The sequence below is a fragment of the Juglans microcarpa x Juglans regia genome, chromosome 6D (assembly GCF_004785595.1).
Source record: "Juglans microcarpa x Juglans regia isolate MS1-56 chromosome 6D, Jm3101_v1.0, whole genome shotgun sequence".
Lineage (NCBI taxonomy): Eukaryota > Viridiplantae > Streptophyta > Magnoliopsida > Fagales > Juglandaceae > Juglans > Juglans microcarpa x Juglans regia.
The window spans coordinates 30,250,486-30,269,360 of record NC_054604.1 but is presented as its reverse complement, the minus strand read 5'-3'; the positions used below and the strand labels follow the sequence as shown (position 1 = coordinate 30,269,360).

Here is an 18,875-nt window from a genome sequence, read left to right as displayed (position 1 = left end):
TGGTTTTTAAGTTTCCTCTTTTGATTGCTCTCTATTTTTTCGAGTTCATAGTACTACATGCCTCTACGTATTAGTCTATATCAATGATTTACTTGTTACAGGATCAAGCATGCAACTCATCACTGATCTCCTTCATGTACTATGATCAGAATTTCCAATAACAGATCTCGACAAGCTTCATTTTTTCTTAGGGATTGAAGCAACCCACAAACCAAATGGATCACTTTTACTCACATAGAAGAAGTACAATGCAGACTTATTGGAGAAAACCAACATGACATTGGCTAAACCTATCAAGACACCTATGACCATCTTGGAAAAGCTCAACATCCACTCAGGAAATTTTTTGAAGACCCCTCCTTTTAACAAAACACAATGGGTTCCCTTCAGTACTTGTTATTGACAAGGCCAGACCTAGCTTTTGCAGTAAGCAAAGTCTGCCAATTTATGCACTCCTCTAGAGTTCCCCATTGGAAAATAGTAAAAAGAATACTTAGGTATCTAAAGCACACTTCTGGGTTGGCTTGTGCTTCTCCAGATCTCCTTTAATGAATCTCACAGCTTTCTCGGATGCAAACTGGGCTAGGTGCCCAGATGACAAGTGCTCCACGAGTGCATATTGTGTTTTCTCAAGTTGCAATCTTATATCATGGTCCTCAAATAAACAAAAATACATCGCAAGATCATCCACCGAAGTCGAGTTCAAGTCAGTAGCCAATGCAACTGTAGAAGTCATCTAGATCCAACATTTGTGTCGTGATCTTGGCATCAATCTTACCACTGCACTAGTTCTGTTTTGTGACAACTTGGGAGTTACATATTTATCCTCTAATCCTGTCTTCCATGCTAGAACAAAGCATGTTGAAATTGACTTCCATTTCAAGCGGGATAAAGCTCTTAACAAGTCCTTAAATGTTGCCTTTATATCTGGAAATGACCAAGTGGCTAATGTTCTAACAAAACCCTTGTCTGCTGCAAAGTTTCAACAACTTTGTTCAAGTCTTTGCTTATCTTCATTACCGCTTGACTTGAGGGTATCTGTTCAAACAAATTATACATTACATGCAATCCATGATGCACAGCCAATAGCCCACGATACACAACCAGCAGCTAGTGAAAAGCCTACTCAAGCAACACCTGCAATTCACCCAGGTTACACAACACGTAGTGAGCAGCATGCAGGCCATGCAGTATGAAGCAAGCAGAAAGCACACAATGGAGAGTCTATCCAAAATACATAGCAACACTCAACAACTAAGGCATCCTTTAGAATACTCTCAAGCCATCCACTATAGCAACAACACCTTTCTCATGAGCTGTACATTTTCTTTGTAAAGAATATTCCTTTATGTACCATTTATTTTCTTGTATAAAAACAGAGGCTTTGCCTCATTGTAAATGAGAGAAATCAATGCAAGGAATTATTTTACCTCAGCACTATGAGTTTAAAAATATATGGGCACTCAAAATAACATATCAAATGTTAAACATAAACTCAGTTTAAAAAGTTTGAACGTAAACCCAAAATGTAAACCAACTTAACCATCAACAAATTCACAAAATTCTTTGATTTACAAAGTCGAAACATTTCAGATTAAAGAAGTATAAACTCAAATCAAAACAAATAATGATGAATAAAAAATCTTTAGGTAAAAAACGAAGATGAACTCTAACATGTATTTCGATCTGTGTTTTTTTGCATATACCCAAACATGTATTTTTTAAATCACATAAATAAACTCTAACAACAACTCACAGATCGAATTAAACACATATGTCCAAGGACTCCAAACAAGTATTTCAACAAATAACTCACATAAAAATCGGATTCCATACTAAACAACGTGGCACAAGAGTTTGCTCTAATATCACTATTGTAAGATTTGGGACAAAATCTAATAATAAAGAATTATTAGAACACTAATCTCTGGTTATCGTTGATTAAGTATTCGAAGGTACCGATTATTTATGGATTGCGAACCCTCACAGATTTCTATATGAAAAGTATTGGGTAGGAATTTTCAGCCTAGCTTTAATTATGTTAATAAAATTGTGACTGATGGAGAATCACAAGCCTTTATATATAGATAGGCCAAGACCCTTATCCACTGTTTTCTAAGTGTTGCTTCCTTCCATCAAGAAATGTAACTGTTGGTTTTTTAAATGTGTAGTATCTATATTTTAAGAATAATGTTGGTATGCCCTCTCATTTTGCCCATTCATTTTGATCGCTCAATATTTCATTTTTAAATTTTTTTTACTTAATATAAATATGAAACTATTAAAATAAATATATATGTATATATAATATATTTGAAAGGGTGTGGCGCGTAAGCCACCTTTAAGTCACCCACATGGAGATGTGTTCTTTCATAGATGTGTTGAGTTGAGTTATAAATAATAGTATTTTGTGGGTTCCATTGAAATGAGTTCAATTTCTTTAGATTGAGATGAATTTAACTTTTTATGTTGAAATGTATGAAATAGGCTGAGATGTGTTTTAACATTTTTTTATGAAAATTTGAAAAACTAATAAATCCTATCAATGATTGGTTTAAAATAAATTGAGATGAGTTGAGTTAGGCCTAACAACCAAACACAGCTTGTATCAAGTTAACAAACACTCATGTAGATTAGAAGCATAAAGAAATAGTACTTCTATATACAGGCGACTTTGTGTATGCCTGCGCACACCTATTGATGTGGTTTTCTACCACGTCAGCGGTTGTTTTATGTATAAAAATCTAAAGCAAAAAATAGTAGAACAACGTCTTCTTCCTCTAAATCCACGACGAAAAGGCCGCACCAAAGGACTTCTGCCTTTGCCTCTCATATCCCGCTGCTCCCATCGGCAAACCACATGAACTCCATCCGCATCGTCTCTGGTTGGTGAGGCGTTCCTATCCTCTTTTTAAATCTCTAGCTGGCAAACTCTGCACCTCCAGATCCACCCGATTTTCGATATCCTATTGACTCTGGAGTTTGAACCCTGATTTCCCCCCGATTTCCAGTTCTTTTAAATCTATTTGTTTATGTTGATCATCCACTACTTCAGTTCAACCTGGAAAGCCATGCTTACGCTATATATCTTTCTTTCTTGTTTATGTTCCTATTTTTGGGACCATAGTTACATACTTGCGTTCAAAGTTTTCCATGTTACGTGAGTCAGCGGCATATTTGTTGGACCTTGAATGGCTGGCCATTAAGGGCATTCTTCTTCTTCATTTTTTTAATTATTTGTAGGGATTTATAACAATGTTTTAAACTGATCGTATCAAACAATAGATATAAAATGTAATGGTTAAATTGTAACTGATATTAATTCAAATATTCGGAAAACTCTGCACCATAATCGGTGGCCAATTAAGGGTAAATTTAGAAGGCTTCCATTCCGGCATTTTACAAATCATGGGTGACCAAGGGTAAATTTATCAAACATTACTGATGCAGGGGTGACCAAGGGTTTTGCAGCATAGAGTGCAGGAACAGGCAAATTGTTTTGGATGAAATAAGAGAACTTGAAACTTCTACAAAGCGAATGCTGGCATCTTATAGCATGCAAATTAATGTCAATTCCTATCATCTATTCTAGCAATGTTAAAATGAAATGATAGGTTGTAAGGAGAGTAGATTGGATCCAAGCTCCAATTTAATTACAACGGAATTAATCATGTACTTTATTTTTATAGCATAATACTTGAACTAGGCAAGTACCTACCTACTTAGACTTGGTAAATTTTAGATCGATGTGTTGCGTCTATTTATGGTCCATTATATTTACAAACTCAGGTGTCATTTAAAAAAAAAAAAAATCTTAAAAGCTTCCAACAAAGCAAACATCAAGAGTCGTGGAAGTTTACATAATACATCAGCTTCCAACTTCAAATAAAGGTGAAACGTATTACATATTATACTAAAAAACATCTGAGGTTTCTAAAGTTTGAGCTCTTTTAGCATGTGTGCAATGCAGTGGATGGAAACAACAAGCATAAATGATAACGTTCCAACAAATACATGTGTGCATGTGTGGAGGCATGCTCGACTATGAGCTGCATAATTATGGATTAAGGAACTCCATGGACCCAAAATGTACTTCTGGAATACAATTTTGAAAGTATTTCATCAAAACATCAAACATATTGTCATAATTACGGATATTAAAAAAAAAAAAAAACTAATTTTCACATAATCAACATTTTCAGAACTCTACATCTTTCTCAAGCAAAAACAACAAAATCAAAAAACAAATAACAGATCGGTTCTATAGAAACAACTAAAAGAAATCAAACCAAAAATACAAAGAGAGACCTACCGATGGTTATTGCTTGCAGAGTGAAGATGATGAAAAACACGACGAAGCGACGACGAAAATCCCAGGAGGAGGCTGAATTAGCTTGCAGAGTGAGGAGTGAATGGCGTGGACGACAATGAAACGAGGAGGGAGGGTGGAATTAATGGGGAAGAAGGAGAAGGGTGATATGGAAGAAAGAAAAGGGGCCAGGAATGGGGAAGAAGGCTGAGCGTGACCTAGGTAGAATGAAACACACCGTTTCATTTAGGGCTACAAATCTCACAAAAAATGCGTCGTTTCAATTGGTTTCCTTTGGTTCCTAAACTCATTTCAACTCATTATTACAATTTTTTCAAATGAATTCCAATAGAAAATGTAATAAATAATTCAACATTTTCAAATCTCAAAATAATAATAATAATATTAAAAAATAATATTTTAATAATATTTTATCATCTCAACTCAACTTAGTTTAATATCCAAACGCAATAGTAAATCTATCTTTTCGCATTTTCATTTCAATTTTGTCTCCCACCTCTTTAATGCGCACCATTTTATTAAGCCAGCCCCATTCCATATCATCTTCGTGCACAAAGGGTGCGCGAATTTGCCTTCAAATAAAATTTTTGAAAAAGAAAAACATATCCTCTCGTTTCCCAAAAAGCACGTAGCCAAATCCAAATTAGTTTAAAAAATAAAACAAGAAAAAAACAAAAGCAAAAACAAACCATATATAAGCTAGCCATCAAAACAAACTCATGCAAGCATGCATGCATACATATATATATATATATATATATATATATATATATATATATATATATACACGCGCGCGCGCACACACACACACACATATGAGAAGATCATTTTAATTTGTCTAAAATGCCTGAAGTTTCATAAATCTATGGAAGCGCGTATAAGAATGAAACCAAAATCGTGGGTAAGGTTTCATGAAAATGACATGATCAACAGAAAATAAAATATTGCATTTCAACTGTATACGAACTGCATAATTAAGTTGATAAAGTGACTAAGTTGTTAGCCAAAAAAATGAATTAAACCCTTAATTATGCAGTGAATTATAAAATGAGGTCTGTTGTTAAATCATGATATTTTGCTCTTAAACAGATTTATGCAGCTGTTAAGCCCCATCAGAATTAATATTTCAATTTTACCATTTCCATTGTGAACACTTAATCCCAATTTTATGTAGGGTATTTTTGAAAAAGGAGCACCAATTGAACGTGCAACACCCAAATGCTAAGGGGCTAAGGATCTGAAACACAAAACAAAAAAAGAAAGTGGGTTTTATTGGCTGCATATGTTTAAGGATGCGTATAATTTTTGCAAAACTTGTGAACCATGTCAAAAACTAGGCACAGTCACTAAGAGAAACATGATGCCTTTACAACCCATTTTGGTCATTGAGATTTTTGATTGTTGGGGGATTGATTTTATGGGGCCATTTCCATCTTCTTTTGGTTATATGTATATCCTCATGGCTGTTGATTATGTTTCCAAGTGGGTTGAAGCCATCCCATGTAAAACAAATGACCATAAGGTTGTGCTTAAGTTCTTGAAAGAAAATATTTTTGCTAGATTTGGCATGCCTAGAGCTATCATTAGTGATAATGGAACCCATTTTTGTAACAAACTATTTGCTGCCCTCATGAAAAAATATGGTATACACCATAAGATTTTCACTCCATATCACCCTCAAACAAATGGGCAAGCTGAATTAGCTAATAGGGAACTTAGGCACATCTTACAAAAAAAGTCAACCCCAACAGAAAATATTGATCTTTAAGGCTGATTGATGCACTTTGGGCTTAGAGGACAGCCCTTAAAACCTCTTTTAACATGTCCCATTCTCGCTTGGTATATGGAAAAGTATGTCATCTTCCCGTTGAGCTTGAACATAAGGCATATTGGGCTATTAAACAATTCAATTTTTCTATTGACTATGCTGGTTTTATGAGGAAATTTCAGATTTCAGAATTGGATGAGCTTAGGCGAGGTGCATATGACAATTCTAAATTGTCAAAGGAGCGCATGAAGGTGTTACATGACAAGCACATTTAGAGAAAGAATTTTGAGCCCAATGAACAAGTCTTACTTTACAATTCTCGCCTCTATCTATTTCCAGGCAAATTAAGATCGAGGTGGAGTGGTCCTTATGTAGTTAAGGTTGTGTTTCCATATAGAACTGTTGAGATTACTAATCCTCAAAATGTAAATACTTTCAAAGTCAATGGCCAACGACTTAAACATTTTTTGGCAAAACTTTCACATGAGGATACTTCCATTCCTTTGGAAGATCTCACTTATTCTCATGATCCTTAGCTCATTTTTGTTTTGCTTTAATTTTTTTCTTTTCTTTTTCTGCTTTTATTTGTTTCACTTCTATGTTTTGTTCTTTCTTTTTTTTTTTCTTTTTCTTCAGTATATCTTTTCAGGTTCAACACTGTTTATTTTTTCTGGTTTCATTTTTACGTTCATGATCCCTTCAGCCATCTCAGGTATTTTCCTTCGGCCCTCTTTTCTTTCATGCCTTGTTTTATTCATGATTTGCAGTGAGGACACTGTTCATTTTTAGTTGGGGGTAAGGAGAGTCTTCTACCATTAGTCTCTCAGGTTTTATAATTGTGGGGTCTGAATTGTTTTTTGTGTTGCTGCCAAGTTACTATTTTCACACTTATCTACTTAAAATCAGATAGTTGCAGTCTTGGGCTACACTAATTTCCATTGGTTTAGGTTTAAGTTCAACACTAGACCTTATGATAAGTCTTAACAACTCAAACTTAGGAAATTTATTTCAAAACTATTGATTGATGACCTTAATTGACACAAGCAGATACTTTTTATTGTTTGTTTTATGACAATCAGTGGTTTCTTCTAAGCAACTAACAAGAACTACGATGAACTATATCTTAATGGCCTAGGAAAAGTGTGATAAAAAAAAATGGTTGTAAAAATACATGAGAAAAGGGACAGGCTAGAGATCATGCACACCAAAAAAAAAAAATGGTGCAAGTACATTGGAAAAGGCTGCCTATCACCGGGATCTGTTTAAAAAAAATTAAAAAAAAAAAAGTTCTTTCAAAGTGTGATAGCGTGAAAACCGCCAATGTAATGGTTTTGAATTGGAGTAAAGACCTTTTGGTTTTTCTTAAAAAAGTTGTTAGGCTGAAAATATTGTGAGAAATCTTGAAACTAACAAATGACAATCTATTCACACACTTGATGCACTCAAAGATCTTAAGCTTAAGTACATTTCCTTTGTTTGAGCTCTTGAGAATTTTATAAGCTTTTGTGTTAAGCTATAACCTAAACTGTCTACATTCTAATGCCCAGGATTTCAATAAAATAGATCTTTTGTAGAGATTTTTGAGTTCAGTGGCTCACTCTCGGATCCTTCATTTTTTTCGCATTACTTGCTAGAGACTAGCAAGAAGCTAGTTGGGGGGTGTGATAAAGTATAAAAAACTGCATAATTAAGTTGATGAAGTGACTAAGTTGTTAGCCAAAAAAATGAGTAAACCCTTAATTATGTAGTGAATTATAAACTGAGGTCCATTGTGTTAAATCATGAAATTTTGCTCTTAAAAAGATTTATGCAGCTATTAAGCCCCATCAGAATTAATATCTCAATTTTACCATTTCCATTGTGAACATTTAATCCCAATTTTATGTAGGGTATTTTTGAAAAATGCCCACCAATTGAACGTGCAGCACCCAAATGCTGGGGGGCTAGGGATCTGAAACACAAAACAAAAAAAGAAAGGAAAAAGAAAATGAGGAAGTTATGGATGAGGGGCTGGAACGTGGCTTGAGGTGCAAAGCAGCTCACGCGGGCAGCTTCTAGACACGCGGATCGTGACTTCAAACCTGGGCAGGAGACGCAACACGCGGGATGGAACCTGGGCTGGAGACGCAGAACGTAGACACAAGAGCAGGGGCTGGATCAAGCAGCTCAAAGCGCGCATTGCAGAGCAGCTCAAGACGCGCACTGCAGAGGAAAAGAAAGGGGAAGTGCAAATTGCAAGGACCTGGAGACGTGAAATGCAAGGGCTGGAGACGTGCAATGCAGGGGCTGAGACGAGGTCACGCACAGTATAAAAAGAAGGCATTTTTCCGTGCGGGTTCTCTCCTTTTTTCGACAGTCTTAGTTTTATTTTCTATCTTAGTTTGCTTTTTCTTTGAGGGGATTTTCAGTTTTCATACCTTTGTTGTTTAGGGGAATTTATTTTCTCAGTTGTGGAGATTCTCAATTTAGTCTTAGTTTTGTTATGCACAGAACACCCTTTTATGAGTTTGAGTTTACTTGTTTCAATTTCTATTTTTTTGAAAGAATGATGTTAGGCTAAGTTTTTAGCTTGAGCTACAAGATATAGATTCTCTTGCACTAAACTACTGATTAGAGTGATTCTGATATGATAAAAATCCATTTTATAGTTTTGCAAGTTGATTTTGTTGAGATAAGTCAAAACCAGAAACTTTTGTTCTTGTTCTACTGTTGACGTAAGGCACAGCAGAAACTTGGTAATATTGTCAAGATTTTTCATGGTTAGTATTCATAGTAAATTTATTTGCACTCTATAGATACTTTAGACTGAAAATCTGGTTTTAAATCTTCATTTTCTGATTGTTAATGCTTAGATTAGATTGACAATTGAGTTATAGAGTTAGACCTCTTAATCAGAGTTTGGAAAATGAGGAAACATTCTTGTAGCCCAAGTGTTTGACATATTGTGTCACTTGTTTTGATATTACTGCAATCTCTATATTTCCTGCACCAATTTCTCTAACATTCAATTCATTTTCTCATTTCTTTCTATTTCCATTCCTTTTAAGTCTACAAGCATTCAGAAAATTATCAAAAAAAAAAAAAAAATAGAGAAAAGATCCAAACCACTCTTCTAATACACTTCAAATCAGCACATAAATATACTTTTCTTATTTCTTTTCTTAGTTGCATAAATAGCCCTTTCACAAACAAGTTCCTCACACAAAATACATTTCATTATATGTTTCTTCAGCATGAATACTATTGTCCATGTGGAAATGATCATGGAACTCCTTCATGTACTACTTTGATAGCTTCTGCACTTGGAAGACAGATTTAGAAAGCTATCAACACACATGAGAAGATCATTTTAATTTGTCTAAAATGCCTGAAGTTTCATAAATCTATGGAAGCGCGTATAAGAATGAAACCAAAATCGTGGGTAAAGTTTTGTGAAAATGACATGATTAATAGAAAATAAAATATTGCATTTCAATCGTAGATTTAAAAGCCTTTTTTAACCGAAAACTTCATCGCAGCCAAAATATTGAACAGATTCAACTTTGAGTACTAAAGTTTATTAATTAATTGAAAGATACAAACAATACGCATATTAAATAGGTTAATATAATATATAGTTTTTAAACTGATTTAAAAAGAGATTGTAATTTCCTAACTTATAATAATGCATGTGTCTAATACAATTCTTTTATATTAGAAATTAGAGCTAGACGCCATGCGATCTTTCCTTTCCGGAAGCCTCTTCTCTCATTCAAAAAAAGAAAAAACTCTAGATTTGAATTTCTTTAGAGGAGGAGGCCTCAGCTTCCTCCTCCTTCCCTCCTTTTTTCTTTTTTCCTTCTCATTCTCCCTCTCATTCTCTCATTTTTTAGTTTATTTTTCTTCTTTCAATACCCAAAAAGTCGGATCTACAGTTTTTTCGGTAACTTTCGAGAGACACGTGCAGTACAAAAAGACTCATAGGCCTCAAATCGTTAGGAGAATAGTGGCGGTTTCTCATAAATCACTGTGTGTGGTCCTCACGCTCCGCTCACAACTGCGTGTGGACCTCACACGCCACCCCTTTCAGCAGCTCTTCTCGCCATAAGCATCGAATCACCGAAATTGCCACCACCATATCTTTTTTAGATATGACTTTTATGGCTGAAATGAGACAAGCTTGTTGCCTTCACGCGCTGTTAAAGTCTACCGAAGTTAGTCCAAACTATAATCTATCATTTTCCGTTCTTGTTTTCCTTATTGTATAGTAAAAATAAAAAATGAGTTCGTCTCTTGGACAGTTTGTCCGTAGAGATTAAGTTCTCCCTTTCTATAAATGGTGAGGTTAAGTTTCTGTTTAAGTAGAATGTTGTCTCTTGGATGTTTGTCTGTTGAGAGTATTAGCAGCAGTGAAAGCCAAACCAATCCAATAGTGTAATGGTGGAGCTCTAAATGGTTGATATGAAAATATCATTGTATAAATCTAGTCATGAATGTAAGTTTCTTTTGATAAATGATGACATTTCCCTTTAAAAAAAAAAAAAAAAAAAGAGCTTGACGCCATGCTGCAAGAATATATAACGTACGTACTAATTAATTTAATTCTAAAGTAGAATTTCCAAAAGGATAGTAAGAATCAAAATCTAAAATGCGTTTGCCGGGAGTCGAACCCGGGTCTATTGCTTGGAAGGCAATTATCCTAACCGTTGGACTACAAACGCTGGCTCGTAACTTGGTACTTGAAATCTTTTCTTGACTCTGTGCAAATAATTCAGGGAGGATGCTTGTCATGGAGTAAATATTTTATTAATCATATCCTAACGTAACAGCAAAGTTTGATCACCGCGATCGATCGAGTGATATTCATGATCAAACAGTAGTAGTACACGTACGTACCGACCAAGAATTAACACTTAACACTGTGTGATCTATCCATCATTAGCATGCAAAGTATATATAGTAAATTAAGAGAGTAACATGAGGAAATTATTGGCATGCATGCCAAGTGCAATATATCCCAAATTAAGTGATTGTACGTGCAGCTCTGATCTCTCACTCTCTCAAGCAGTATTGGCCAGCACATGAGTAGTACCAAAACCTCGATCGAGATTTAATTCAGTCCCATTTTGCTTTTTTAGTAGCCAAAACCAGAAAATAATAATCATCCTTTCTTGTCATAAGAATATCAACCAAGAGTTTATATATATATATATATATATATATATATGCAGTTTTTCTAAGAATAATTAATATGAACAAGTATGAAATCTGAAATTAATTAGGGTTTAGGACTTAATTAGGTGGCTACATTCATGCGCGCAAGACGAGTGAATATCGATCGTTTATATATTCATTAATTAACACAATCTTCAATAGCCAGACTAAATAATAATTAATTCAGCCTCATGACATGATGATAGACATATGTATCGAATATGAGATAAGGAATCTAGCATGCATGCATGCTATATATGAATGAGACGTTAAAAAAGTATATGAAGCATTAATGCATGCATTATATGAGTTAGTTAGCTGTACGTACGTATCCAGAAAGTTGTAAGAACATATTCTGTATACGCGGACAGAATATTATAATATTATTATTATGCCTGCAGACCAAAGCTGGTGTTCTCATGAGGTGCCTGATTCGGTTCTTATATATGTATTTTCTTTGTTATAAATGACGTTGAAATTAATAAGATCATTTGGAGAAAATGACTTGGATCATGTAGGTCTTTAATTAAATTAAAATTCTCCGTTTGGATCATATAATATATCATGTTCATGACATTAATAATTTAGATTTGTATCAGTTTTTGAAAATAAAGTCGATCTTGACGTACGTACGTACCGGGTTCAAAGAAAAGAAAGTTAAAATGATGATAATGTAAATAATTAGTTTGAAATCCAAATCCAAATGAAAAATTATTTTATTCAAATATTGTAACCGATGTGATTAATTAATTAATTTGGTATATTTCTCGATTGCATCATGCTGATCTTGATCATGTATACGTACAATATATATATATTTATATTTATAATGGTAGAAAATGCTTCAATCTATTAATTAATTAAACTTAAAACTAGTACCACTAGGACCGTAGCTAGCTAGGGATAAAAAAAAAAAAATTAAAGATACCAATCTGACCAAAATATATGCAAAATATAATAACTCATCATGATCCGTTCAAATTATATACGTATACTCAATTTAGAATTACCATATAATTCTCGAAAAGTATCTGTATTAAATTTAAAAAAAATAATTTTTAAATAAAAATTATTTCTTTAAAAAAAATAAAAAAGATATCAAAAAAATAAAAAATTACTTTTTTAGTTTCTTAATTTTCATATTTCTCTTAATAACATTTTTCAAAATGTTTTATTTTTTTGAAAAAAAGTTTTTTGTGTTTTTTATTTACTGTTTCATTTTAAAAATAAATTTTAAATTTTGATTTTTTTTATACCTTTCTGAGTATTTTTTAAAATCTAACTTAAAATTTTGTTAATGTTTGATATTTTTTTGGTTTCTTTATTTTTTACCGAAGGGTATTTATGCTAGGAAAAAGCTTCTCATCAGCCCACTGTTGTTATCAGCCGTTGCACACCTTACGTGGCAAACCAGGTTCACTATCAAATGAACCGGTTCTGCTCTAAAGCACTCTCTCGCTCAAAGCCACCCTCACCAGTCACCCCTCTTCTCAGCCCTGGACGATTTCCTCCAAAATGTGGTCCCCCTGTGCTTCATCTCCCAAAACCTTCCTCTCCTCTACTTGTCTTTAGTTCTTTCTTGCCCGACTCCACCTCTTTGCAAGTCTCTCATCACTCTGTGATTCTAGGGCTCATCTCTCCCTCTTTATCTTCTTCTGGAAAGACATAGTAAAAATCCCTATGATAAAAAACACTTGCTAGAACAAAATAAATGGGTACAGAAAGAAAACAATGCACCTGAAGACTTTCCAAACTTTTATTAGAGAAGGTTTGTGTCATGGCTTTTGTTGTAAATGATATTGCTCTTAATATATTCTATGTTGTAAGCTAGTTATTCATTTATTAAAAAACTAACTTATTCAGACCCAATAATGAGTCCAAACTCTCTGATCTATAAAACTATGTGTTTTTAAGGAAATTCATATATTTCTTGAAAACTTGTCTTCCGATCTTAGACTGAACTGGTGTGAGGTCCTTTGCAGGTAACTTTTCACTATGTTGGCTATAATGAGTCAGGTCGCCGTATTGACAGCACATACCTACAGGGTTCCTCGGCGAAAATCCGCTTGGGCAATAATGCATTGGTCCCAGGTGAGAAGAAATTTATTTTGGAGATCATACTTATCTTGTCTGCTTTCTTTGTAAATCTATGGTGAGGCATAAGCTATCTTCATTATGACTGTCTACTAAGGTGTTTGGCACAATAGGATTGTCAGTGTTATGGTTCCAGCTTGGGTCAGGACATGTAATAGAGCATAAAGACATAACATGATCATATTGCCTGAGCAAGAACTGATTTCTCAAGTTTTCTTATTGCCCAGCCTTGTAATTAGATTTTTACAATGCTTCTCCAAGATTTTTGACATTCATCCTGAAGTTGATACCTAGATAAAATAAATGCTTGCCACTCCTCGGTTGAGGTTGAAATGTCTCATGTATGGTATTGATACTAAACTTTGGGGGAATAAATGCCCAACAATCAAATTCATGATCATCGTATGCAACTTTTTCCAGCCTCATGTCCAGTATGTGTTATTGAACTGTCGTTTGGATTCGAAGATGAGTTGAGATGAGTTGAAATGGGTTGTGAATAGTAGTGAGATTTGTGAGTTAAAGTTGTTGAATAATAGTGAATAATAATGAGATGAGTTGAGATGAATTGAGATGGGTTGTGAATACAAACGAGGTCTGTTCTTAAGAATATTTCATTTCTTCAGGTTGGGCCATCCACCTTTTTCAGCTCAAAACAGTTTGAAGTTTTTGATGTGGAGCTGCTTAGCGATCATGATTGTCAATGGAGGACCATCAGTTTTTACTCCGATGTTGTGTGCAATTAAGTGAAATTAAGTGATGGGACTATATTGTTCCTATATAAGTATCTCTTTATTTTCTTAAATAGATAGGTCATCTTCATTGTAAGGCATTTGAATGAAGAAATGGCATCTTCATTGTAAGGTAGATTTCTCAATTCTCACTTGGAACAAAAACGGATTAATTTGTCTGGAAGTGAAGTATTTATCATGTATTGAACAAAGTATAAACAAAGCGTTTGTTGATAAGGGTGTAACCTTGTATGTATATGATTGACCGAAGCGGGGGAAAATATTGATTTTATATTAATTCTCAAATGACATTCAAGAAGGTTATGTCCTTTTTAATCGGCATTTTTCTACCCCAAATTTGTGAGATTAGTGAAATATACCTTTTTTACACAAATGTTTTAATGAATTTTGCAATTGAGATTCTAAAGACTTTTTGCAGATACTTTTTTTGCACGATTGTTTGAATGAATTTTGCATTTGTGATTTTGAAGACTTTTTGCTTTATCTTAGACTGCCTCTCTATTAGCCAATGATGTTTAAAAGATCTCACACAGACATCTGTGCAGGACAACCAACCCGATGGTTTGGGATTAACACCATAGAATAAATATCTTATCAAAGAACCAGAAAACAACTGTGTTCCTCGGCAAACAAATCAAAGAACCTGATGGATTGACAGAAACATATTATTAACAGAATTTTTAACGTATAAACACTGCTTCCATATATAAGGTCCAAATCAAGCAAAAGGAAATTTTCCATTAAATGTATTGTCCGACACCTCTCTCCATTCATGATTTCGTGGCACAAGAGTAAAGGTACACTTCAGGAATCACATTCATGTACTCCCAATTCACAAGGAACCACAACACAGGGTCTCCACAACCCGCCCATACACAAAATCCATACACAAATCTGAACGCCTACAAACCATTGAGATTATATAAATAATGGAAACGCCTCTAAACCAAACGGCAAAAGTACTTGATTTTCCTTTGAAATCCCACATCAACTCACATTGCCATTTCCAAGCTTTCTCCAGCACAACGACTTCAACTCCTCCAAGCTCCCAATCTCCAACATAGAAATGATAGCCTTACAGTATGTGGAGTACACTTCATGTGGCACCTCAAAATAAACGGAAACAAAGTTGTTCCTTTACTTCATCCATTTTCTCAACAAACAAGCAAATCTTTAAATTGAAAGAATTTTCAAATCACAAATTTCATTTTCCTCGAACTCTAAAGTTAAACAAAAACTCTAACACAAAATTCCACATACCTTCCACTCTATGGATCCAAAAAATCCCCACCTTGTCACGTCCCAAAATCAAAGAAATGGCGTCAAAGAAGAAGAAAAACTCCAATGGAAAAGGGAGTAAATATCACGAAAAAGATTGACCTTAGTTTCTCAACTACTGCATTTTAACTCTACTTTTTTGCACTCTAAAGCAAGAGAGAGAGGAAAAAAAAAAAAAAAACTCAAGCAGAAGTGTCACCATGCTAATTGGAACACATGTTCAAAGTAGTGAGAAAATAAGTATACACACCATCAACTTTGTACACTGGACATGTAATTGATGCTTCAGAATTACATGTAGTCCACCTTGTAGAGGAAAAGGGGTGGGTCCATTACATACAAAGGATTGATTACAAACTGTTTAAAAACAATAGAGGTGCACAATAGACACTCACATGAACTGTTTCAAGGATTTTGTTGTTGTCAGAAATTCATTACTAATCATTCATGTTCCCATTTGCATCAAACCCTATAAGTGTGCCTAAAATCCTTTTTCCTTTTCACAGTTAGAAGTAAAAGAATTCAAGTTCAACAGTTGTGAAGTCCTATATCCTGTTTCTTTTTCACTTGAGCTATATCTGAGTTTAAAAACATAACAATTCTACACTTTTGATCGTCTAGTTATTTTCAACAATAAGGATAGGAAGTATCTATTTCTATATCTTTATATAAATATATAAAATATATATATATATATATGTTTACCTGCAATGCGGCAACCCAATATGAGGCCTCTCAGGTGTGGAGGAGCTCTTGTAACTAGGATAACTATCCATCCAAGAATAGAGCCAATTGGAATTCGTAAATTGAATTCTAGTTAAGATGACAATAACAAGAAACAAACTGAACAAGAGTAGTTAAATGGGATGTCCTTTAGCCTCTAAAGGACAATATGATAGGATTAAAAACACATGCATGCAGCTGTCCCAAGCTGAGTATTAATTATTTAAAATCAATATTCTTTGCATACGATGTCTGATTATCTAACATGGGCAATCTTTTCAACTAGAATTTTACGTAAATAGGTAAACCTCTACATATAGAAGTTGATTAAAGATAAAGTTCAGTAGTATCCAAGTACCCACATATCTGTATGCAAGAAGATTAAGGATTACGTTAACAAATCCTTTCTAAATCAAAGACACAATCTTCAGCTAACCCATTATACCAAACTATAAATACAAGAAACAAATCTCATGAACAAATTAACAGTCCCAAAAAAAAAACAGTCACTGTATCTAATCGAAACCCCAAAATAAATCAAAATAAGAAAGGAAACATAGCCTTTGGCCTAAATTGTATATCCATTTGGGTTTCTTTCAATCATATGTCCTAAATCCTGTAAAATGTAAATGCATAGATGCATGTAAAGAGAGAAATACAAACAAGAAGTAAGAGAGGAAGATGAGAGAGCAGAGAATAAATAGGTTTCCACTTACCTTTTCAAACTGCGCAATCAGAGGATGGGCAGGGGGAGGGTCGCTCTTAGAAGCGGCGTCACTGGTGGTGGTCAGCAGAGCAACGACACGATGCGGGCGAGGAAGGAATTTTTTCGTGTGGAAAAATTTGAATGAATTGGAGAAGAAGAAAACAAGAAGATGAAAATGCACATTTTTATTTTCAAATTTAAAGAAAAAAAAAATAGTGCAGCCACGTATGGTGTGCAAAGTGTGCACCCTATAGTGGCTGACCTGTAGAAGGACTCTTTATGCTAACCTTCTAATGAAAAAAAGTTCGCTCAAAAGGAACTATTTCATAAGTTAATTTTATCCAACGCATCAAATTGTTAGCTAGCGTTCACTCAATAATTGACGGTAATACACACACACACACACACAAATGAGCAATCTAGCTATTTTCTTTTAAGTGGGAACATAATGATGAGAAATAGCATCTATTCGTCTACAAATAAACACGTAGATTAACCTAAATACTTGTAATAACGAAATATACTTTAACGCGCGCGGTAGGAATATAACTGCATATATAAGAATCATGCATGTTGACGTGTAGTAGTAAATAAGTATGTAGAATAATGATCTGTATAAATTTTAAATAGATAAATCTCACGTAGGGATCATTTTGTAAAAAAGTATATCTCACTTTTAAAAATGTGCAAAAAAATATACTCTTTTTTAATGGACCTATATTTTTATAAAAGCCAGACCTATGTGCGCAAAACTTGTACATTTTAATATACAAAATTTTCATCTCATCTCGTATAATCATCTCATCTCAAAAAAGTTAAGTTTGTACCTAATTAGCATCATGAGTAGGGGTATCAAATTGTGTTAACAGGTCGTGTTCGTGTCATGTCAAGACATGTATATTATACTATATCGGTCAACCTTAACCCGACCCGTTAAGTTTATCATGTCAAAATCTCAAATCCTAACACGATACATTAACATAACGGATTGGGTAGGGCCGGGTCGGGTTAATTCGTTTTGACCTGTTTATGTCAATCTATTGAACAAATCTGAAATTAACCCGTTTAACTTAGTTAACGGGAGCCATACGAATACCATAGAATTAACTTTCCGTCAAGGAAAGAAAGAACATGATGATCATATTCTGAAATCAATGTCGTAGAGGTGATGTATCAAGTCACATAACTCAGGGTCATCCAATGGCATACCCAAGCAGCATGACAAGTAGACAAAAGATCAAACAGTTAATATGCATATTGGAGAAGAACCGTAGACAAAGTATTCTAGATGTTTCCAGTACTCTCTACAGTTTTTGTAACAAACTTTTATTCCTTTTTATTCTCTTTTGATTCCACTTATTCGTGTATATAAGGACTACACTATTCAATGAAAAGTATGCAAGCATGTTCTCACATTCTATTATATTCAACATGGCATCAGAGCCTCTCGACTAGCGTCTGATCCATGGGTTCTTCTTCCTCACCTGTCCCTCCCTCAAACCTTACTTCTTCCTTCTCTAATCTTGTCACTACAAAATTTTCTGCAGATAACTATCTGTTATGGAAGGTTCAAATCAGTGTCTACTTACGGGGTCAAGACCTCTTTTCCTTCGTTGATGGCTCGTCCCACCTCCATCCGAATTTCTTCCAGATTCTACCTCCACTGCTCCCAAGCCCAATCCCGCTTTCCAAAAATGGCGTCGAACTGACCAACTTGTCCTAAGTATACTTTTCTCTTTCATCTCTGAATCTATTCTCAATCATGTATTATCCTCCACTTCAGCCCATCAACTTTGGTCATCAATTTCTTCCATGTTTTCCTCTCACTCAAAGGCAAAGAATTTCAGGTCAGGTTTCAACTCACAAACCTCACACGAGGTGATCAAAACATCTCTGATTATTTTGGCAAAGTCAGACTCCTTGCTGATTCTCTAGCCACCATTGGCTCTTCTCTCTCAGACAAAGACTTGATTACGTATGTGCTTAATGGACTAGGTCCCTCGTATGAATCCTTTGTCACTTCCATTACTACCA

The 18,875-nt window shown here is 34.5% G+C and overlaps 1 protein-coding gene, 1 long non-coding RNA gene and 1 other non-coding gene across 3 annotated transcripts; 1 reads left to right on the top strand and 2 right to left on the bottom strand.

Moving 5' to 3' along the window:
* The first annotated feature begins 8,204 nt into the window (after positions 1–8,204).
* On the top strand, positions 8,205–14,320 carry LOC121235524 (peptidyl-prolyl cis-trans isomerase FKBP20-2, chloroplastic-like). Its single transcript, XM_041131869.1, has 4 exons — positions 8,205–8,417; positions 12,920–13,043; positions 13,263–13,432; positions 14,009–14,320. The coding sequence occupies exons 1-4, from the start codon at positions 8,205–8,207 to the stop codon at positions 14,126–14,128; spliced, it is 627 nt and encodes a 208-aa protein (XP_040987803.1). The 3' UTR covers positions 14,129–14,320.
* TRNAG-UCC lies at positions 10,727–10,798 on the bottom strand. Its single transcript has one exon. It is a non-coding gene; the product is annotated as a tRNA-Gly (tRNA).
* Positions 14,321–15,257: 937 nt separating the features above from the next.
* LOC121235717 lies at positions 15,258–15,826 on the bottom strand. Its single transcript, XR_005934591.1, has 3 exons — positions 15,808–15,826; positions 15,663–15,718; positions 15,258–15,558 (listed from the first exon to the last, which is right to left on the bottom strand). It is a non-coding gene; the product is annotated as an uncharacterized LOC121235717 (long non-coding RNA).
* Between the last annotated feature and the right edge of the window lie 3,049 nt (positions 15,827–18,875).